The 20,848-nt window shown below is 34.1% G+C and overlaps 14 protein-coding genes and 1 non-coding gene across 15 annotated transcripts; 7 read left to right on the top strand and 8 right to left on the bottom strand.

The window, feature by feature from the left end:
* Window positions 1-19: 19 nt before the first annotated feature.
* NAEGRDRAFT_65585 (uncharacterized protein) lies at window positions 20-1,036 on the bottom strand (the record flags this gene model as incomplete). Its single annotated transcript, XM_002679236.1, has 1 exon — window positions 20-1,036. One exon carries the CDS (start codon window positions 1,034-1,036, stop codon window positions 20-22), a length of 1,017 nt encoding a protein of 338 aa, XP_002679282.1.
* A 554-nt stretch (window positions 1,037-1,590) lies between these two features.
* On the bottom strand, window positions 1,591-2,646 carry NAEGRDRAFT_65584 (uncharacterized protein; the record flags this gene model as incomplete). Its single annotated transcript, XM_002679235.1, has 1 exon — window positions 1,591-2,646. One exon carries the CDS (start codon window positions 2,644-2,646, stop codon window positions 1,591-1,593), a length of 1,056 nt encoding a protein of 351 aa, XP_002679281.1.
* A 496-nt stretch (window positions 2,647-3,142) lies between these two features.
* Window positions 3,143-4,156, top strand: NAEGRDRAFT_47776 (uncharacterized protein; the record flags this gene model as incomplete). Its single annotated transcript, XM_002679356.1, has 1 exon — window positions 3,143-4,156. The coding sequence occupies one exon, from the start codon at window positions 3,143-3,145 to the stop codon at window positions 4,154-4,156; it is 1,014 nt and encodes a 337-aa protein (XP_002679402.1).
* Window positions 4,157-4,232: 76 nt separating this feature from the next.
* On the top strand, window positions 4,233-4,315 carry NAEGRDRAFT_t208. Its single transcript has one exon. It is a non-coding gene; the product is annotated as a tRNA-Leu (tRNA).
* A 36-nt stretch (window positions 4,316-4,351) lies between these two features.
* Window positions 4,352-5,413, bottom strand: NAEGRDRAFT_65582 (uncharacterized protein; the record flags this gene model as incomplete). Its single annotated transcript, XM_002679234.1, has 1 exon — window positions 4,352-5,413. One exon carries the CDS (start codon window positions 5,411-5,413, stop codon window positions 4,352-4,354), a length of 1,062 nt encoding a protein of 353 aa, XP_002679280.1.
* Window positions 5,414-5,902: 489 nt separating this feature from the next.
* NAEGRDRAFT_4391 (uncharacterized protein) lies at window positions 5,903-6,369 on the bottom strand (the record flags this gene model as incomplete). Its single annotated transcript, XM_002679233.1, has 2 exons — window positions 5,903-6,228; window positions 6,285-6,369. Coding segments are annotated over 2 exons (411 nt in total), but the record flags the coding sequence as incomplete, so codon positions are not given.
* A 2,175-nt stretch (window positions 6,370-8,544) lies between these two features.
* NAEGRDRAFT_47775 (uncharacterized protein) lies at window positions 8,545-10,647 on the top strand (the record flags this gene model as incomplete). The annotated part of the gene is made up of 1 exon (XM_002679355.1): window positions 8,545-10,647. The coding sequence occupies one exon, from the start codon at window positions 8,545-8,547 to the stop codon at window positions 10,645-10,647; it is 2,103 nt and encodes a 700-aa protein (XP_002679401.1).
* Window positions 10,648-10,815: 168 nt separating this feature from the next.
* NAEGRDRAFT_65579 (uncharacterized protein) lies at window positions 10,816-11,220 on the top strand (the record flags this gene model as incomplete). The annotated part of the gene is made up of 1 exon (XM_002679354.1): window positions 10,816-11,220. The coding sequence occupies one exon, from the start codon at window positions 10,816-10,818 to the stop codon at window positions 11,218-11,220; it is 405 nt and encodes a 134-aa protein (XP_002679400.1).
* Window positions 11,221-11,495: 275 nt separating this feature from the next.
* Window positions 11,496-12,205, top strand: NAEGRDRAFT_79124 (uncharacterized protein; the record flags this gene model as incomplete). The annotated part of the gene is made up of 1 exon (XM_002679353.1): window positions 11,496-12,205. The coding sequence occupies one exon, from the start codon at window positions 11,496-11,498 to the stop codon at window positions 12,096-12,098; it is 603 nt and encodes a 200-aa protein (XP_002679399.1). The 3' UTR covers window positions 12,099-12,205.
* Window positions 12,206-12,306: 101 nt separating this feature from the next.
* NAEGRDRAFT_65577 (uncharacterized protein) lies at window positions 12,307-13,050 on the bottom strand (the record flags this gene model as incomplete). The annotated part of the gene is made up of 1 exon (XM_002679232.1): window positions 12,307-13,050. The coding sequence occupies one exon, from the start codon at window positions 13,048-13,050 to the stop codon at window positions 12,307-12,309; it is 744 nt and encodes a 247-aa protein (XP_002679278.1).
* A 524-nt stretch (window positions 13,051-13,574) lies between these two features.
* NAEGRDRAFT_3790 (uncharacterized protein) lies at window positions 13,575-14,066 on the top strand (the record flags this gene model as incomplete). The annotated part of the gene is made up of 1 exon (XM_002679352.1): window positions 13,575-14,066. A coding segment is annotated over one exon (492 nt), but the record flags the coding sequence as incomplete, so codon positions are not given.
* A 661-nt stretch (window positions 14,067-14,727) lies between these two features.
* On the bottom strand, window positions 14,728-17,496 carry NAEGRDRAFT_79123 (ankyrin repeat-containing protein; the record flags this gene model as incomplete). The annotated part of the gene is made up of 1 exon (XM_002679231.1): window positions 14,728-17,496. The coding sequence occupies one exon, from the start codon at window positions 17,494-17,496 to the stop codon at window positions 15,202-15,204; it is 2,295 nt and encodes a 764-aa protein (XP_002679277.1). The 3' UTR covers window positions 14,728-15,201.
* An 839-nt stretch (window positions 17,497-18,335) lies between these two features.
* On the top strand, window positions 18,336-18,680 carry NAEGRDRAFT_47772 (uncharacterized protein; the record flags this gene model as incomplete). Its single annotated transcript, XM_002679351.1, has 1 exon — window positions 18,336-18,680. One exon carries the CDS (start codon window positions 18,336-18,338, stop codon window positions 18,678-18,680), a length of 345 nt encoding a protein of 114 aa, XP_002679397.1.
* A 141-nt stretch (window positions 18,681-18,821) lies between these two features.
* NAEGRDRAFT_65573 (uncharacterized protein) lies at window positions 18,822-19,538 on the bottom strand (the record flags this gene model as incomplete). The annotated part of the gene is made up of 1 exon (XM_002679230.1): window positions 18,822-19,538. The coding sequence occupies one exon, from the start codon at window positions 19,536-19,538 to the stop codon at window positions 18,822-18,824; it is 717 nt and encodes a 238-aa protein (XP_002679276.1).
* A 442-nt stretch (window positions 19,539-19,980) lies between these two features.
* Window positions 19,981-20,848, bottom strand: NAEGRDRAFT_79122 (uncharacterized protein; the record flags this gene model as incomplete). Its single annotated transcript, XM_002679229.1, has 1 exon — window positions 19,981-20,848. One exon carries the CDS (start codon window positions 20,846-20,848, stop codon window positions 20,021-20,023), a length of 828 nt encoding a protein of 275 aa, XP_002679275.1. The 3' UTR covers window positions 19,981-20,020.

Here is a 20,848-nt window from a genome sequence, read left to right as displayed (position 1 = left end):
CATTTGTTATTTACAAAACCTATATCAAAAATGCTAAAACGATTGAAAGTAGTAAGGCAAAAATGTGTAAAGGTGCTCTAGGGCTCGAACTGTACAATATTCTTGTAACATTTCCCTGAGCAGTAATGTTGGTCTGTTGCATAATCCAACTACTAAAGAAATCGACTGAGGTGTAAACTCCTCGATTGCTATAACTTGCTGTTGTTCCACAACCTGCTGGTCCATAACTGGTCAATCCAGTTTGAGTCCATTTACTGTTTTGAAAGAAGAATAATGGTCCACCTGAATCACCAGCACATGTATCCACTCCTTCTCCAGCTCCAGCACAAGTTTGTCCTCTTGCTGTTGACATTCCCAATCTCAAGGCATTACACTTGTCATCGGGAACAATTGGGAGGTAACCCTTCCTCAAAACATCAGCAACCTTATTGGTTTCATCATGATAACCCCAACCAGAGACCACATGAGGAACATCAAAGGATGGCCTCTTCAGGGTCAATGCAATAGGTTGAATAGTTGCACTAAACGGAAGCTCATCATACAATTCCAATAAGGCCACATCAGCAATACTAAAAGAGCTCAAATAAGTTGGATGCACAATCACATTCTTCACTCTAGCTCTCACACAATTCCAAAATCTGAGAATTGACTGACTCTTATCAAAGAATCCAATCAAGCTACACGTCGACAATTTGTTCGACCCAACCATCACTGTTAGTTTTTCAGCTGCCAGAGTTTTCCTATCCATCACAACACAATGTCCAGCAGTGAGAATCCACTTCTTTGCAATGATGGTTCCTCCACAACGATGATTTGGAGCATTCACTGCAGGATCTGATGAATATTGAAGAGAGGCCATAAAGGGAAACTCTAAAGAATCGGCCACTTGCACACCTCCTTGTAAATTAATGTTCAACTTCATTCCGAAACATGTTGAATGCTGATTGATGATTGAATTCAAAATTACTACTATTACAAGTAAGAAAGCCATTTGAAACGACCTTCTCTTCTGAACATTCCTAACCATTAAGGACATGATGTTTCCAATCGATGGAACAAGAATTAGAAACTCGAGTTTTTTGAAACAATTCTATATACACTAAATGAACAAAGTCGGAATGGATCCTCTTCCTATTAGAAAATCCTCAGTTTTACTTGATAATGCCTATTCAATCTCCAACGAAGAACAATCTCTCTCTTAATTGACTTGTTTTTTTTTGAGGATTTTTAGAATTTCGAGAACTGAAGAAGTTTTGGCGGGAAAGTAATGCTTGCTTTAAACCGAAGGATATTTGAAATGTTTTCAATCTCTCTCAAATTATTATAAAGATGTACAATAATAATGGAAGTTTTTTACAATAGATGTAATACAATTATTTGGAGTATCCGAGAGAGTGATTGAATTTTCCAAAAACGTGCCAAGTATTTCAGTTTTTGTCTAAATATCATGTGTTTCAAATTATTATATTAAATCTTTTGCTTTATGAACTGTTTGAGAGATGTGTACTGATATTTGTATTCATTGGTTCTGGGAGAGATGCTAGTAAGCAGTTTTGGGCTTAGATTGAAGATATTTTGAATAGTTAGGAATCAAAGGATATTATAAACACTTTCTGAATCCTCGTGCTTCTTCCAATTGCCTTCTACCATTCTAAACCATAAATGGATACACAACTGTACAGAACATTTTCCGCACTTCTCAATTTCCTCTCCGACATGTTTCTCCTCACATTGTCTTCTATATCCTTCCAACAACAAATGATACAGTATACACCACATGATCGATATCACTCCTCCTAAAACCACATCGACCGAATAATGTTCCTTAGCAAACAGAATACACATGCATCCAACAATCACCAAACTCACCAAGAGGAAATTCATCAACTTGTTGAACACTGGTGGGAATTTCGATGACACTATTGAAATACTCCTTCCATAATACCAAACAAACCATGCTACAATGATGAGTGCTGTGGCATGTCCAGAGAAGACATAATCACCACATGTTTCACTAAACTCGAAAAAGTTAACAGATTTCCACAACAACTTGTCTTGAGTCAGCTCTTGGAGTTTGGAGCACTGATGAGAGAGCTCCCTCGACGGAATACTAAATGTTGTTATACTAATACATAGAGTTCTCAAATTGATTAGGGTTCCACTAATAAACAAGAATCTATACAGAATAAAACTCCTCTCCCTTCCATGCACAACACTAATGATAACCAGTAGAAAAACCAAACAAGCTGTCATGATTTCTGTTGCTTTGAATGCTTGAGGATTTGCATGTGAAAAAGTATCCAGTAAAATATCAGAAGCAGGTGGTGCATGCACATCAACTCTTGGCACAACGAATACCATGGTGACTATCTTACCAATCATTGAAGAAACTCCAAAAAAGATGAGAAATAGAAAGAGTCTTATCAAGTACTTGATGAATTGTGTGAATCTCTTCTTTGTGGCACATGTTTTCACAATAAATATTGCATGTGAAATACCAAAAAACTGACAAAGTAGTGAATCCAGAAATGAATTAGACTGCAGTATTCTCCTTCTCTTCTGGGTATGTCCATCCATACCTTTACATGTAGAGGTACCATAACTTGTTAACATGTCGTCTGCTACAAGATTTGTATTGTCTGACATTTTTTTCTAGATTCTTCCAGAGCATTCTCAGACAAAACTCCACATTTCCCCCATGCCTGAAACATATATTTCTGTTGTAATTAGAACTTAACTTGACAACCCAAGTGAAAACAATATTTGAAGGGCAATGCCACCTTATTTTAGTGTTGATGTGAGTTTCGAATAAGATTCCAAAAAGCTGGCCATCTATTAACCAGTTGATAGTAAACAGCTTGAAAAACGTTGAGATTGTAAAGTAATATCTATAAACTGTACTTTCTATTATTTCTTCCATTATCCTTCCAAATGAGTCAATTCCATATATGGTTGCCCTGTAAACTATGAGACCGCAAAAATCTTCTTAACAGAATAATTTTCCTCGTTTATTATTTAACTTGCTATGAAATATTTTAATATTAATTTAGAATAATTAATAAAGTCTTTTTTCTCGATGCTAATTATCCAGTTCGTGATGGATATTGTAAACTCTTCCAAAAAATAAACATTTTAAAAAAAAATGTCATTACTCCGCCATCCACTCTATGACGATTTGCTACAAATGCTGTTTCTCTACCTCTGCCCATATCAACTAGCCAGCATCCAACTCGTAAACAAACACTGGTTTACCATTTGTCGTGATGAAAATTTTGCAAGGGACTATTTACATCATTTCTTCCAATTAAACAATGATGCGAAGGAAAGGCTGAGAATTTTGTTGAGTTTAGGCTTTGAGTTTAATACTAGCACTGACAGGAGCAACATTAGAGGACCTTCTCTTGTGAATAATTTGAAAAGTCATGTTGAATTATTGAACTTACTCATCAAGGTTTATAAAACACCTGGTGAACGAGGAAAATATTCTAAAATTGGGGACATATTCGCTTCTTTTAATAGTAGAAAGAAGAATAATGTGAAATACTTGAAGGAGATGGTAAGGAAAGTCAATGAGGCAAATGAAATGAAATATTTATTGCAAGATTTTGAAAGTGTCAAATTTATGGATATATGTGACATTGAATTCAAAATAATTAATGCCCACTGTTGGGTTTATTTACTCTCACAAGATCTGAAAGAAACTGAATGCATTATCTTTTCCTATTGTGGATTTCCTGTAGTTCTTAAATTTTCACTAACGGATAAAGGTTATGTGCTAATCAACAATTTAAAATACCATATGAATAGAAATGATCATGCAATTGGGAGTAATTTCTACAAGAACAATTCAAAGTATATTGTGAGTAACATGCAGAGTGTATTTGATATTGGTTATGAGCCAGTTGGATATGATGGAATCGATGAGTCGTTTCATCATTTTGAATTATTGGATACTATCTATAGACAATTATTCTTAAAAGTGGGGCAGATTGTAGGTTGTCAAAAAGAGGAGCATGATGACGATAACGATGAATTGTGGGATAGTAATGAGCTAGAGGAATATGCGACTTATCAATATGGAAAGAATGCAGTTTCGTCATTTAGTGTTAAACCTCCACCAAAGACAAAGAGAAAAGCAACTTTTGTAAATTATTAAAGGGATAATTATGAAAATCAAAACCTTTATCCTAGATCGTGTGTGTTTGAAATAGAAAAATTATTCGTTATCACCAGCCCGCGTAGCAGAGTGGTCAAATGCGTAAGACTTAAGATCTTATCCCGAATGGGTTCGTGGGTTCGAACCCCACCGCTGGCAAATCCTTTTGGCTTAATTAACTCTTAGATAATAACATTACACAATATGAATATCTTTTAAGTGCTTTGGAATTTTTGAAAATAAGCTTATGGGATGTTCAATAAGCAAGGTATTCGTGTCCATGTCTTGATAAATTACTGATATTACTTTTCCAAAGCCAATCATTTCCTTTCTATTACCTAGTAAAACCCTTCCAAATTGGAAACTCTTTTCGAATGTTGTTAGGAAGCCATGTTGAGAAAATAACCTGTCGTGCCCTGATTGAACCCTGTCAAACACCTTAATCTCAATTCTCATTCCCTTTCCTTCAGAATTTTTTATTCGTTCTATTCGTCCACATAGTTTCGAGTTGCAAAAAATCAAACATATTCTATTTACAAATATTTCCTTACTGATATTGTTTGAGCCGAAATGAGTATATTCAATCCAAAAAGAGTCTACCTTAATTTTCTTGGTCATTTCAGAGTAGTAATTTCCACTAATAAAGTGTTTATACTCCGTACAACTATCTTCAGGAATCAATTCCATTAAACAATTGGCAACACAGAATATTTGACCTGGTAGAAATACTTTTGGCCTTTCAATATTATTAGATAGAGCTGAGTAATTATAGTGGCCATTCACTTTAAATTTTTTTTCTCCATTGTTGGTATTAAAACAAATGTCCTGACCTTGATGAACTATTCCACTTAATACTTTAAAAAGACAATAACTAAACTGCCTATACTTTCTACCATAAGCATAAACAGTTTGCAACATTCGCACTCTTACAGGTTGAGAAGCCAATCGTTCAATATCCTTTTTAACAGGCAACGACTTGATCCAATCATTTAATTTGTCAAATGAATTCCAATATAATATATCATAGGTAAATTCAACCATTGATTCCTTTCTAATCACTTCTCTAATCCAATCGTAACCTCTATCATCATCATATTTACCATTCCTATAATCATCCACCACCAATAAAATTCTATCCATTAACGAATAATTCACCATTCGAATACAATCTACTAATCGTTTTTTCATGATATCCTCATCAACATTAGTTCCTACAATTATAATAGCATAATCCGAGACTACCAAAGCCTTGTTCATATTTGTGATGGAGCATTGAAAAGGTGCAATGCTCACAAATTGAATTAATTTACTCGTATCGGAAACAATGTGATCGAAATTGATGGTTCTGGATTTTGAAATTAGTTTAAATTGCTTGAAAAATCGTTCAGCAAAATAAGAATAATCCCCTATAAGTCCTATTGTGATGGTTTCTTTGAGAGGTTGTAAAGACATTTTTTTTATTTTGTAAAAAACCTTGCACATCATTTATTGGTTGACTATTGACTATGAAGTAAAAAGACTACAGCACCACAGGTTCCCAAGTTGTCTCCAACCTCAGTACTGATGTGGCTCGACGATGCTTAACTTCTCAAATCGGACGGGATGAGGTGCTTTCATCGTGATATGGCCGTAGCCATGCACTTCCTTAAAATCTTACTATTGAATTAGATTACCTGTTTCAATAATCTGGTTTCTATTGATTTATTTTCAAACTGAGCTGCTCTGTTATTGTTTATCTCTAGAATCCATTACAATTTGGGTGCATCTAAAGGTAGCCATCAATTTTCCACTATCCAATTCATCTTCAAAAACAAGAGCATCCCACACTTGAGTTGATTTACCAGCATGAACTAATTGAGCTCTACAAACCACACGTTTTCCAACCTTTGATGATGAAATAAAATTGGATTTCAATTCAATTGTTGTAAATTTGTGATGTGTACTTGGTAAATTACAATAGCATCCAAATCCAGCAGCAGTATCAGCCAAAAACACAATCGAAGCAGCATGCATGTATTGATTTGGAGCCATGTGGAATTGAGAAGCTGTCATTTCAGCAATCAATTCACCCTCTTTTTCCACCAATATTTAACAAACTTCCATCAATATAATTTTAATTCAAACTCACCTTTTGGAATATCTACAATTCTAAATCCCATATGACCAATAATTCCATATTCTTGTCTCAATTTAAATAATTTAACCCATTCCTCAGGTGATCGTTGATAGAATATTGTTGGTGTTTTGGTTGTTTTTCCGAGTGATGTTGTAGCATAGTGTGTTGTTTTTTGTGCTTGTTCGGAATTTTCTTGCAAGGCTTCATGAATAAGATCGGAATGAAAATTGCGAGAAATATTATTCAATGATGATGATGTCATCGACACTGTACTTGACAAGCATGTACTTGTAGATGCAAGAGGAGAAAATTTACAAGATTTGGAAGTGCGAATGAGTTGCTTGATTGCTTGTTTCATTTTTTTTTAATTTTATTGTAACCTGGATGTCATCCGGTTGTAAACTTGAATTACTTTTAAAACTCCATTATAAAAAACCTTTATAGTATTCATGAAAATGAAATGGCATGGGTTTCCTATTTTCTAACCGTATCCAAGGACACATTTTTAATTATCTCAAAAAGTACCATTTAGGTTTGTGCAAATTACAGGTTAAAATTGGTAAAGGGACAGGAGGCGTCAAACTTGAATTCTTAAAAGACTGTATGCATTTCATGAAATTTCTTTGAAACAGTTCAAGTGGAATGGGTATGATGTCAAAGTTGTTTACATCATATATGGCACGTGTAGAATAAAGCTCATTATTTTCGTATTTATTGGTGTGTAGTCGGATAAACAGAAAATATCTTTTTAAAATTCTAAATGGATTTGTGTATCTGGTCTTGCAAATATTCATACTTTCTATTGGTTCTCTCATAATTGTGTTCTATATCAACCGTCCAAATTAATTGATTTGGTATGCAGATATAACTGTACCAGTAAGCTTTTTTTTCTGACAGAGATTATTTTGTGCACTGAAACATGTTAGATTGTAAGCTATGTGATTAATAAAATGGAATTTGTTTAAAATTGTTGAGGAACCAATTGTAAGTTGACCTTGTCATGCAGTCCGTACTCAGTTGACAAACAAACAGTAGACTTCCCAGTAAGGAAATTTCAATACCATGGAATCCGTGTGAATCCCAGTTAGGTTTAATTTATGATCATGTAACTTACACGAAACACTTTTTGTCCAAACTTGAATTACTTTTAAAACTCCATTATAAAAAACCTTTATAGTATTCATGAAAATGAAATGGCATGGGTTTCCTATTTTCTAACCGTATCCAAGGACACATTTTTAATTATCTCAAAAAGTACCATTTAGGTTTGTGCAAATTACAGGTTAAAATTGGTAAAGGGACAGGAGGCGTCAAACTTGAATTCTTAAAAGACTGTATGCATTTCATGAAATTTCTTTGAAACAGTTCAAGTGGAATGGGTATGATGTCAAAGTTGTTTACATCATATATTGCGCGTGTAGAATAAAGCTCATTATTTTCGTATTTATTGGTGTGTAGTCGGATAAACAGAAAATATCTTTTTAAAATTCTAAATGGATTTGTGTATCTGGTCTTGCAAATATTCATACTTTCTATTGGTTCTCTCATAATTGTGTTCTATATCAACCGTCCAAATTAATTGATTTGGTATGCAGATATAACTGTACCAGTAAGCTTATTTTTCTGACAGAGATTATTTTGTGCACTGAAACATGTTAGATTGTAAGCTTTGTGATTAATAAAATGGAATTTGTTTAAAAGTGTTGAGGAACCAATTGTAAGTTGACCTTGTCATGCAGTCCGTACTCATAGTTGACAAACAAACTGTAGACTTCCCATTAAGGAAATTTCAATACCATGGAATCCGTATGAATCCCAGTTAGGTTTAATTTATGACCATGTAACTTGCACGAAACACTTTTTGTCCAAACTTAGAATTTCGAATACAGTTTCTACAACTTATTTAATAATCATGGAACTCCATTTGTAGAACTTTCATGCCTCTAGTAACAACTCAATATTTCCACTCAACAAAAATCCATCTAAAAATCTGGAGGAATTACAAAAGCGGCCTCCTTACAATTCTCAAAATCTGTGAAAATTGTTTAAATTCTCCAGACGAAAGCTTTAGTTTATTGCATTCTTATTAAAAAAGAATTTGGTTTTTTGACCCTTTAATATCATTACTCCACTTTGAAAAAACCCAAACAAAACCATACGAAACAACACAATGTCATCTACAAGTTGCAGAAGAAATCTTTCATGGAATGTTCAACAATTAGTCCTCCTTCTCATATCACTATGCATGCTCATTGCAAACATCCTCTCAGACATGAACACTATCACTGTGTCTACCAATGAATATCCATCAAGTGTCCAAACAGATATGCTAAGTTTCTATTGGAAATTTCACACTCAGCAAACAGGAATTATACAAGGTGATGACATTATCGAGATGGCCATAGTGGCTAAAACTCGTGGATGGCTTTCGATTGGTTTAGATTTTAACAAGACTGGAATGAATCAAGCCGATTGTTTTATTGGATTCTTTGACCAGGAGAATAATTTGCCAATTCTTTATGATGATTGGATGCCTGGTAAATCAATTCCAAAGAATGATTCGATATTTGGAGGTACCAATGATATTTTGCAAGTCACAGGTTCATTTGTGAATGGGGTAACTACATTGAAATTTATTCGAAAGGTTGATACAGGTGATGTTCTGGCAGACAAACCAATAAGAAATGCAACTGTGGGAATAAGTTGGGCAATCAATTCCAACTCAATTGATGTCACAAAAGTTCATTCTTCATATGGTCAATTCAACATTAATTTAATGACTCATGTTGGTATCCTAAACTTGATTAAACAACCATTGATACAGTTCCATCTGATTGCAACAGGTTCTGTGGCACTTTTAATGACCCTAGCTGGAATGTCCTATGTGTTCATTTCAAGGAAGGAAAAGAACTTCTTCATCAGTTTAGTTTTTCACACAAAATTTTCAAATTTGATTAGAAACGAATTTATTGGTTCGTGGTTGAATCCCATTTTAGAGTTGACCATTGGTGAAATTACACTCATTATCATTCATCTCATGCTTACTTCTGTCTGGTTTTGTTTCGGCTATTTCAACAACTCTTCACCAATTTTATCCAAAATTGGGAAAGCGTTTGGTTACGCAAGTGTCATTACTCTTACAACAACCATCCTACCAATCACAAGATACTCAGCATTTGTCTTTATATTTGGTATCTCTTTCGAAAGAGCAATCAAATATCACAAGTGGTGTTCCTTGTTGACTCTCCTTGTAACCACACTCCATGGAATATTCATGGCCATACCAATGGGAATGAAAGGAAATCTGGAAAGACTTGTCAGTGTGAGAGCTAATGGATATATCTTGTTTGGAACAATAGCATGGATTGCCATGGTCATTATGAGTTTATTCTCAATTGAAATAATCAGACGAAAGTGTTGGGAACTATTCAAGGTTGTTCATGTCATCTTGGCTCCTGTTGTTTTGGTTTTCTCTTCAATTCATGCAAGAGGTTGGGAAAGAACATTGCCAGTTCTTGGTGTTGCGATCGGTTTGCTACTAGTTGACTATTTACTTCGTTTCGTTTTTGGTTATGTTCTTCCAACAAAGGTTGTCAAAATGGAATATGATGAAAAGTGCCAAGTGACAAAGATTGTTTTTGAGAAATCAAACCTTGGCATGTGGTCAACTGAAAGCTTGGGAATGGCCAAGTTTGTCCATGTTTGCATTCCAGGAGTTTCACTCTTCCAATCACATCCATTAACAATCAGCAGCTATGAAAAGCTACCTCAGAGCGTTGAATTTACTTGCCATGTGAAAAATAATGGAAAGGGATGGTCGAAAGATGTTGCAGATTTTGCAGTCAAGAGAAAATGTTGTGCTTCATCAATATTTGCACGAGTTGAAGGTCCTTATGGAAAGTTATCTCTTGATGTCAATTCTTATTCGAATGTTGTATTGATTGCTGGTGGAATTGGAGTGACTCCAATTAATGCAATATTTGAAGAGTTGACCAATAACTCAAAACACGCATTACAAAAGAATATCTTTGTTATTTGGACAATGAAAGATGAAAACCTCATGACTATGTTCCCATCACTACTCGAAAGGTATTCGAATGTGAAACAATCCTTTTACGTAACCTCTTCTGCATCAAATTCTTTGAAAATCAACTCATCAGATGCTTACAATAATCGAGTTCACTATAATTCAAGACCTAACTTTGTAGAATATCTCACTTTAATATCAGAAACAGTTGGATGCTTTGATAACAGCGCTGCAATCATTGTTTGTGGTCCAAATCAAATGAATATCGATGTCTACAATGCCTCCAGAAAAGTTGCCAAAGAAAGTGGTGTTCATTTTCACATTCACAGAGAAACCTTTGAAATGTAAACTAAAACAACACTTCAAAATCGACAATAAACTCGTCTTCTTTTCATTGTGTACAAAAAATTCTCTCATTCTCCAATCAATCAATTTGATTTCAATAAATTTATCACTTGAACATCATTTTGATTCCTGTTCCCAAGTTCATCTAATTGCAAAAAAACTTTAAAAAAAATGTCGCAATCACTTTATCATCACCTCTCACAAATTCAAGAAGAAAATCCAACAGTGATGAACACAAACGATAAAATCACTAAATTCTTTGATTTGAGAGAAGGAGAAGTTACCAATTTTACAAAATTTAATGCAGAAAGTTTGGGTAAGATTATGAACAGAGATTTTGGTGATAAATCCGATCTGGTGGAAGTGAATACTTTGGAAGAGTTTGAAAAGTTTGAATGGTTTGCAAGATTGAAGGAAATTTTGAGAAATGATTGCAATATCAATCCAACTACTTTACAAAGTTTCAAGTTTTATTTTAGTTACAATTCTTATGGAGGTGGATTTAGAGAAGAACACAGATATATTGGAATTCCTAAAGTTTTTATGCTTTATTTTGAAGTGAGTGATTCATGGTAGGAAATAAATTAACATGTTTTTACAAACATTGTAAACAACAAACCTCAGTACTGAGCTCAATATCCAATTTTTGAAGAAATTAACCGTAAATCCCCTCCATCATTACAATCCTCACAACAGCACATGCAAAAACACGAATCCACTCACTCAATGAACCGCACTACAGGATTAATAATCAATCGCCATAATCGGACTAAAACATCAACCCCGAGCGTTCGATTTCTCTTCCCTCAGAAAACTTTGAAAAACTAAAACTCAAAAAAAATCAAAAAATGATGCCCCAAGAAGATTCTTCATCAGTTATTGTTAATATTCCTTTACAGGATGAGACATCCTCATCAACAACAACATTGGCTTCTCAAGGTAGTACTACTGCCAACAACAACACGACAAGTATTTCCATCGGAGGGTCCCTATCTACTCCATCAGTAGTTGGAGGTAATGATTTACAGAGAAAGATTCAAAATTTCCAATCGTTTCAAGTTGCAGGAACTGAAAAGATGGGTGGCAGTGAAGGAGATGGATTTTCATTCTTTTCCAATCAACATTCGGTTTATTATTTGGTGAAAGTGAGTTACTTGTTGGAGAAGGAAATTGTTTCCTATACACTGAGGAGAAGATATACTCATTTCAAGGAATTGTTTGATAGAATGGTTGGATTGAAACAAGGACAAATTGTATATAATAATGAAACATTAACTTTTCCAGAAAAGGAAAAATGGGATTCATTAATCAATTGGAAAACTGATGAAATTATCAAACAAAGATCAGAAGCATTTTCTAAAATAATGATGGAAGTTTATGATAATAGAAACTTTTATTTAATGAATGAGGAAATATTTTCATTCTTTTCACCTTCCAAATATACTGATGAGTAAAGAGATTTAAATTTTGTACAAAGGCACCAATTAAATAATTTATTAACCAAGTATTGTTTCTTCTATTTTCTCAATTCTATTTCGAATAAATTGATTGTAAGGATATCAAACAGTCCGAATTATCCTCCCTTTTATCAATATCCGAAAGTTGTTGAATTGCGACCTTACATGATGTAAAAATATTTAAGAATAATCTCATTAACATGGTTTATAAAACATTAACACCATTTACAATCTTCCAATTTGATCTATCCTCATATTTAAGAGTAAACTCAATAGCAAATTGATTAAATTCTGAACTTTGCATGGCTGCCAATGTATCTGAAAATCCCAACTCAATCCATTCCTTTTTTATGTAAAGATCTGAATAGAGGGGAGTGCAGAACTTCTCAATATTCAATTTCACATACTCATTCATTGGATTTTCAATTTTTTCATATAATTCTTTCAATTCTTGTTTTGGAATTTTGTAATGCTCATGTAATAATTCAATATTTTCACTTATTGTGACCTTTTTATCAAAAAGAAATGGTTTGTTAATATCTTTCCAAATGCAATCAGATCCTTGATCATAAATTGGAATTTGGCGTTCTGTAAAAATCTTATACCACTTGCTAAATTGAGGTAATTCCAAACATGTTCTTGGTGAAAGTGAATAAATTTCATTCAATCGAGTTCTCACCTCATAAATCTCCCTATCATACTTTGCTATCGCACACAAATATGAATTATTACTTCGTGCACTATAATTTGGAATGACAATTTCCTTTATCTCAGCAAATGGAATACTCCGATTAGCTGGAAGGCAAGTCCAATGTTTGATTTTAATTCCTTGTTCATAGAGTGAATAAGTAATTTCATCATTCTTATCAAATTGATTAGAATAGAATCTTCTACTGGATGATGATTTTAACTTGAGAGCGAATGGACCCACTTTTCCTTGTCTAAACATTTTTTTTGAAATGGAATCTGGAGAAAATGTTACATACACCATGTAGTATGAATGTAATATGAATCAATCAATTTAAAAAGAGCATTTCTTATCAGGAATATTAATGAATACAGACAAATTTCAAAATTCCACAACACATAGAGTTGCATCGGATTCATATCTTATTAAGAACTGTAAATTATCTACTAATAAGGTAACATCCGAACCTTCTCTTCATTCGTTCCTCATTAACAAACTTAACAGTAACCACACAGCACAAAGTAACCACAACTATGCTTCATTGTAAAATCAAAAAAAAAATGAATCAGACCAATCTTCCACGTGGCTTAACGCTTGGATTTTTATCGAGTGCCGATGAATGGAAAAATCAAATTCCATTGAATAATGAAGATCAAGATGTTTATAGTCAGGATCCGATTGGAAAGTACAAGTATTGGTTGGGTTTGAGTAATGATTTTATTAAACAAAATATGAACATTTCCGAATCGAATGGAATTATTGAAAAGCAATCCATGCTTACAAAATTGATGATTGCTAATATTTCGGCTGATTTTGTTACTTGTAATGCACAAAGTTTGCAACCTTCGAGTAGAAAGATTATTTGTAAGGAAATTAATGATGAAGGATTTACATTCTTTACGAATGGTCAATCAAGAAAGGGAATTGATATTCAGACAAATAATAAGGTAGCTCTCAATTTTATGTTTACATTGCCAATTATTAGACAAGTCAGAGTTGAAGGAATTGCCCATCAAGTTTCCAGAGAAAAGGTCATTGAAAATTATAAGAATGAAGTTCCAGAATATCGAGTTAATATTAACACATGTCCTCAATCAGATCGATGTGAAATGGGAAGAGAAGGCATGTGGGAGAAGTTTGAAGAAAATTCCCATAAGGATTTATCAGAATGTCCAGATTATTGGTGTGGATACATTGTCAAACCAACACGTTTCGAATTCTATCAGGAAGGTCTTCACAGAATGGCTGACAGAATTGTCTATGAAAAGAATACTGATGATTCATCATGGACCAGATACATTATCTATCCCTAAATTTATTAGCTCTTTCACATAATTATAATACACTAAACTCAATAATTATTTAAATTATTGAAATAATGAACTTGTTTACAATGTGATTCTAAAAACCAAATTAAAAAAAATGAAAGTACTCACACAGAATTTATGGCTCATCAATTCCTTGGCGATCCGTAAAGCACCACCTCCACACAAACAGGAAAGAACCGAAGGATTTATGCAAAAGTTGAAAGAGGAGGGATGTACTGTGAAAATAACAGATGATGAAAGTCAATCGGAAAAAACTCTTCCGAAGAATAATAATGGAAAAGCAATACGAAAGACTCCTACACGACCTGTTCCTAAACAATTTATTTGTCCAGAATTTGATTTTGTTTGTTTGCAAGAAGTTTTTAGATTTGGAAATGTTTGGATGGAAATGTTTAGTAATTCCTATCACTCAACATTGGTGAAGAAGGCATTGAAATTGAATTATCATGTGGCCATTAGTGATGATCCATCACCAATGTGTCAAGATTCTGGATTGGTTATTTTGAGTAAATTTCCAATCATGACATGTAAGAATTATGTTTTTCAAAATGCTTCGTGGAATGATTATGTCACTGCTAAAGGAATTTTGTTCACAAAAGTGAGACATCCACAAGAAGGAATTATCTTTCTTTTCACTCTTCATATGGATGCACACGATACAGAAGTTAGAAGAGGTCAACTTGATGAGCTCACAACATTTGTTAGAGAATGTACCATGCCAAGCTTTTTAAAAAACAAACATGAAAAGCAGTCTATTGTAATTGCTGGTGATTTCAATATTTGTTCGAGATCAGATCCTTTCTATGAGGAAATTATGGGAAAATTGAATGAAAGAGTGTGTAGTCAATACCATGAAAAATATGAATTTAGAGATGTTTTGGGTGATAGATCTACACATCCAGAAACTCACAAAGATGAATGTTTGGATAGAGTGCTAGTTACAGTACCAAAACAAACAAATGATGACAAGTTATCCTACAAACTTATTGAGTGGAAAACCAAATTGGAGAATGGTTCGGAAATTCTTGTCTCGGACCATTTGGGAATTCTAGCAGAAGTTGACTTGAGCAAAATCTAATATTGTTTATTTTAACTGCCTTGAAGATGTGTGCTTGTGAAATTTAGATTTGAGCTTTGAGAATAGTCCACCACTTGATGGAGAAGAAGGACTGTTGGGAGTTGAGGAAGTACTTTTGGCAGATAAACTAATAGATGAACGTCGTTTTGTAAGAACCATTGATTGGTGTTGTGCTTTGGTTGGTTTCCACCTTGATTCTGTCTCAACAAGAAATTGAGACATTATTGTACTGAACGCACAAGATTCCTTATCCTTACTCGCCATATCAAAAGCAGTTAACCCTCTCGAATCTTTGAAGGCCAACATACCATGCAAAGATATTGTGCTGAATGGTTGATTAAACATGCTATCTAACCAGTCTATCAACCATTTCAATCCAGCAAATACATATAAAAATTCCTCTCTTCTGTTCTGTATAACTTGTAAGCTTGAAGAAACTGCTGTTTGAATTATATTCATAAAGTAAATCTTATCTGTATCTAAAATAATGTCCTCGTAAGATTTGACTCTTTTTGAATTGCTTTGTGTTTCAAATGAAGAATAGTTTTGGCTGATAAACTCACAAATCACCTTAGTCGAGTCAACATCATTGATTGCAACAGCCTCCAAAAGTAAGTTTCTTCCAAACGAATTTTTAGAGCTGATTGACTTTTCAATGAGCTCGATATCAATCCACTCGGTTGATTTCTGCAAAAATTGAGAAAGTGCAAGAGAGTGCTCTCCAACCTTATGAGTCTCTCTAATTGAAACCCTATTCGATCTAAGACTGGGAGATTTTTGAGAATCTCCAGGAAGACTAATGGTAATTAGCTTATTCACACTGGTAGGTCTATTATCTGTAAGACATCTAAATAATGGGATTTCATCTCTTTGATTTTTCTTCAGTATAATTTTTGGATTCTTTCTTATTAAATATTCGGCTGTAGTCACATCTCTTTCTCTCAAAGCAGAATGAAGTAAACTTTCTCCCAATTGAACTCCACCTATAGTATCTATCTTGGCTCCAAATAATTGAAGAATGTCACACAACTCAAAATCTCTCTTTTTCAATGCTAGAACAATGGGAAGATTTCCAAACTTATCTCGTGTAAAATTGAGTTGATTCTGTACAGTTGGCTGAGAACAAAGAAAAACGGAAGCATCATGAGATCCTGAATGAACGGCATACATTAATGGTGATGAGGACTGATTATCTACAATACTCCATAACTCTCTCTGTCTATTCAAACAGCTATTAGAGTGGTGAGCTTGATGAGAAGGCGATGAAGAGGAATTATGTTGATGATCATTATTATGAAAATGACCAGACATATAAGAGGTAGTGTTGGAAATTACAGAGTTAGTAGAAAAAGTATCATTTGTTGGAGTTGGCTTGCCTGAGAGTGGTGACTGACAATCGTTGATAGAGTAAGGGGAGACAGATTGAACAGCTGACGCATCGACAGGAGTTGGAACCGTATGTTCTACAAGCATTTCAGTAGTAGTTGAATGGCTACCAGTACATTCCTCATCACAACAACAATCCTTTAACCATCCCAAAACTTCTACACTATTATACTTGGCCGCTAAATGGCATAAGGAACAAAAAGAGTGTTGAGGCCATAACATTTCATTAGTAATACATTGTATAACACTCGGTCCAATGAGAGTACCATCACAATCATCGTCCTGACTGAATGTACTACAAGAGTCAGAGCAAGGAGACTTTGGAGAGCTTGGGCAGGAATATGTTTGAGGTGTCACTTTTCTCGTTGAGGGCATTTCATTATTTTTAATCATTTCAGTAAGTCTATCAATCACCAGTTTAGCATCAATGTTACCACTACTCGACAATATTGGTGATAGTTCTGGAGCACGAGGACTCAATGAATTGAAAGACTCAGCAACAGATCCTGGAGGAACTACAATAACACAATCATTATCAGCATAGAAACTTCCATTCAATTGCTCCTTTTTAGTTGGTGAGCTAGGGGAAGAAACATTGTTGTTATTACCATTCACTAGTATACATTTAGAAAGAGCAACGAGAGTTTTAGAAACTCGTTTTACATGACTACTTGATGTAGAAAGAGGAGACGAAGGAAAATGTCTCTCTGTAATGGATCCTTCACCGTCACTAAGGGCATAGACATGAGCGGGTGTTGTTTTAACTACTGGTTCCATTGAGAAGTGAATGGAAATATCCATTCCTTCTCCAGGCGTGCCAACATGTGGTGAAGAAATCGATGTTCTAAATTCATCCAGTGTAATATTTCTTCCAGATTCCTCTATGGAATTCAGTACTAGAGATGAGGAGGACATTATTTCCTCTCCTTTGTGTTTTTCCTATTATTGTTATTAATATTAATACTATTATTACTCCTTCCAAGAGAGAATAAAGGATTTGATGATGAAGATTTAATTCTAACTTCCTCTTTATCAATTTGATAATATTATTATTATTGCAATGATAATAGATGTTTCTTGTTAAGTCTTTTTCTTGAGATAAATACAATCTCTACCCATACAAACAACAATTGATGATAGAAGTTGTGTTGGTATCTGTGCTTTCATAGTCAATCGCACTCAAATAGATTAATCCAACTAACGCGAAGAGATGAATCATTAGACAACTATTGATAGGAGAAGTGGCACATTCAATCTCCCTTTATCAAAGTGCCGGCTGATGAAATATGTGATAGAACTGTCTAATATCCATTTCTAATTTAATATATTGATTAATGAGAAGAGATTGTTCATCAAAATTGCCATGTTAGTTAATTATTAACAACATTTAATCACTATTAAATATAATTATTATTATCAATTAATATAATCCCTCCGATCAAAGATAACTATCTGTATCATAATTACACAGTTAGATCTCATCTAGATGATGTCTGATGGTTCATCTTGCTCTGATTCATTCACAACAGTGAAGAGCTTCAAATTTTTGGAAACTGTATTTTACGCTTGGTTCTTCCTAAGGGCAGTTTGTGTTGAACATTTGGAGACACCTTTTTTTTGTAACGGTCAAAGGCTTGGTAAATTGTAAAAACCGTTAAACTCGTCAATCGCGAAGTAGCTCTTAATACTCAAAAAAAAAACCTCAATCACTACACTCATTGTGTTTGTTTATCGGATTGATCACCACCAACAAAATGCCTGCTGCCAAGAAGAATAAGAAAGAAGAAAAGGAAGCTGCTAGTGCTTCTGAAGAAGAAACACCAAGTACTGAAAAAACTACAAAGGGTGTGAAGAAACAAAAGAAGGTCAAAAAGCCAAGCGATCCAGAAAAGAAGATTTCCTGTTCAATTGATGCTTCAAATATTGTCACTGGTACAAGAAGAAGAGCCAATATTGACTACAAGAAGGGAGAAGCAACCAAGTCATCTAGAACAAGTAATAACTCTCACGAAAAGAGACAAAAAGCAGCTGACGCTCCTAAGAAGAAGAGAGGTGGTGGTAAGAAATCAACAAAGAAAGAAGAAAAGAAGGACGAATAATTCTATTATCACACATCATCATGTACATAGCTAAATACCCCTAGAGTTTAAATTGTATTTGTACAATAATTTTGTTCAGGATTGATTTAATTAAACCTGAAATTATGTAAATAATAATTATTTATTACAGCCTAGGAATTTTTAAAAGTAATCATCAGATTCTTTCTTAGTGTTAATTGCTTTAACTTCAGCTTCTAACTTGGTCTTGAGCTCTTTGAGTTGTTTAATTTCATTTTCTAGAGCTTGTTGTTTCTTGATGGCTTTAGCTCTTTCTTCTTCAATTAAAGCATCATATTCTTGTTTCTTCTTTTCCAATTCAGATCTTAATTCCTCAGCCTTTTTGGATGATTCTTCTCCTGAACTCTTAACAACCTTATTCAATTGAGCTTCCAAAGAAGCCTTTTCTTTTGCTAACTTTTCCTTGTCCGACTTATCTTGTTTGAGTTGATTGTCCAACAAGATCTTTTCTCTTTCCAATTTGTTCATATCAGATTTGGTTTGTTTGAGTTGATTGTTCAATTCCTTCTTTTCTTGTTCCAAACTTTGGAGTTTTTCAGAAGGAACAACATCATTAGAGGATGTTGAAGGGATTGCAGCCTTAGTTCTTGAAACAATTGTTGCCTTCTTCTTATAGGAAGGATCTGCTTCTCTAGTGAATTCATAAGTATCCAACAAACAAGCACCAAGACTTTGGAACTTGAATGAATAATAATTTTGGGATCCATCAGTTGCAATTTGATAAACCTTTGAATGTTTCATCATCAATGACAATGTTTCATCAAATAATTTGTTCAAATAGGTTTCTGATCCTGTTGTTTCAGAGATTGAATATTCAAACAATTCATCTTCACTAATCATAGAAGAAGCATTCTTATCACCAATACATTCATATCGGAAGGCTGATTCTTCAATAAATCTTTGAGCACGAAGAGAGAGTTGATGGGCTTCAAGAGATTGCTTGCTATCCTTGATGCAAATTTGATTTTCAGGTCTAAAGCTGTATCCATATGAACATGCAATCACTTTACGGAAACTGCAGAGAGAATTTTCAGGGCAAGGCACACAAACTTTTTTAAAGAGTGATGATCCTTGTGCTTTAATTGTTTTAAATAAATTAAATCTGATCCGAATAACTTACCATTATCAGAGCAGTAAGGTTTATAGGTAAGGACGAGAAAAACAATTCCCAACAAGTTGAATACAAAAGTTGCCTTAGCGAACAACAATAACTTCAAGCGACTCAGAAGAAGATTCATTTTTTTTTGAATTTAAAAAACAAAAATGGCGCAAACAAGAAATTGTGTGTGTTGTCAGATTTTATTGAACCATCAAGAGTTTGTTTAATTAAAGAGGAATGAAAGAGCTGTTTCAATATTATTGTTTGAGGCTATGAGTGCCATCTCACTTTGCTCTCTGGAGAATCCCATTTCCATGAGAGAGGCAACGAGTTGTTGATTGACTTCTGTTGCCTCATCAAATTGATCATCCACAATTCCCAAAGTATTGGAACTGAGAGCTGATGAAGAAACAGCAAACATTCCAAGAATATTCTGAAGATAATCCAATCGTTGCTGGACTATTTGAACATCAGTTGGTTCCAGGAATGGAAATATCAATCTCTCTGCATTACTCATAATTTCGAGAGTTTGTTGGAGAATGGAATCTTGATTTACAAATCCAGAGAACATATTCCCTGTGTTTTTGTTAAATGATTCATCACAGAAGAGATTAATTTCAGAGACAAACTCTTGCCACTCTCCAACATCTTTCTTCTTTCCCTGAGCTCTAAAACTTAGTGCTCCACCATTATCAATTCGATAGGCAATGAATTGGGGAGTATGCCCTACAGTTTCAGAAATGAGAATATTGCTATCATCCATTCCAATAACATCTCTATTTGCAAATAAACAATCAAGAACAAAATGTCGACTAATTTCTCTTCTGACGATATTACACTCCTCTTTTGATTTTGTTTTTTGGAATTCGTTCCATGTTTTAGCGTTTTCAATAAATTGAGAGAGGACTGTCACTTGTGAGGAGGAGTCAGATTTCAGTGCCTTCTCAACCTGTGTCAGATCTGACAATTTATCATTTAAATAAATGGCTGTTTGAGGAATATTGCATCCGAAACTCGAATAACACAAGTTTACTCTAAATTCATTCAGCAT

Source organism: Naegleria gruberi, assembly GCF_000004985.1.
Source record: "Naegleria gruberi genomic scaffold NAEGRscaffold_14, whole genome shotgun sequence".
Lineage (NCBI taxonomy): Eukaryota > Heterolobosea > Eutetramitea > Acrasida > Naegleriidae > Naegleria > Naegleria gruberi.
This window is presented reverse-complemented; position numbering and strand designations above follow the sequence as displayed.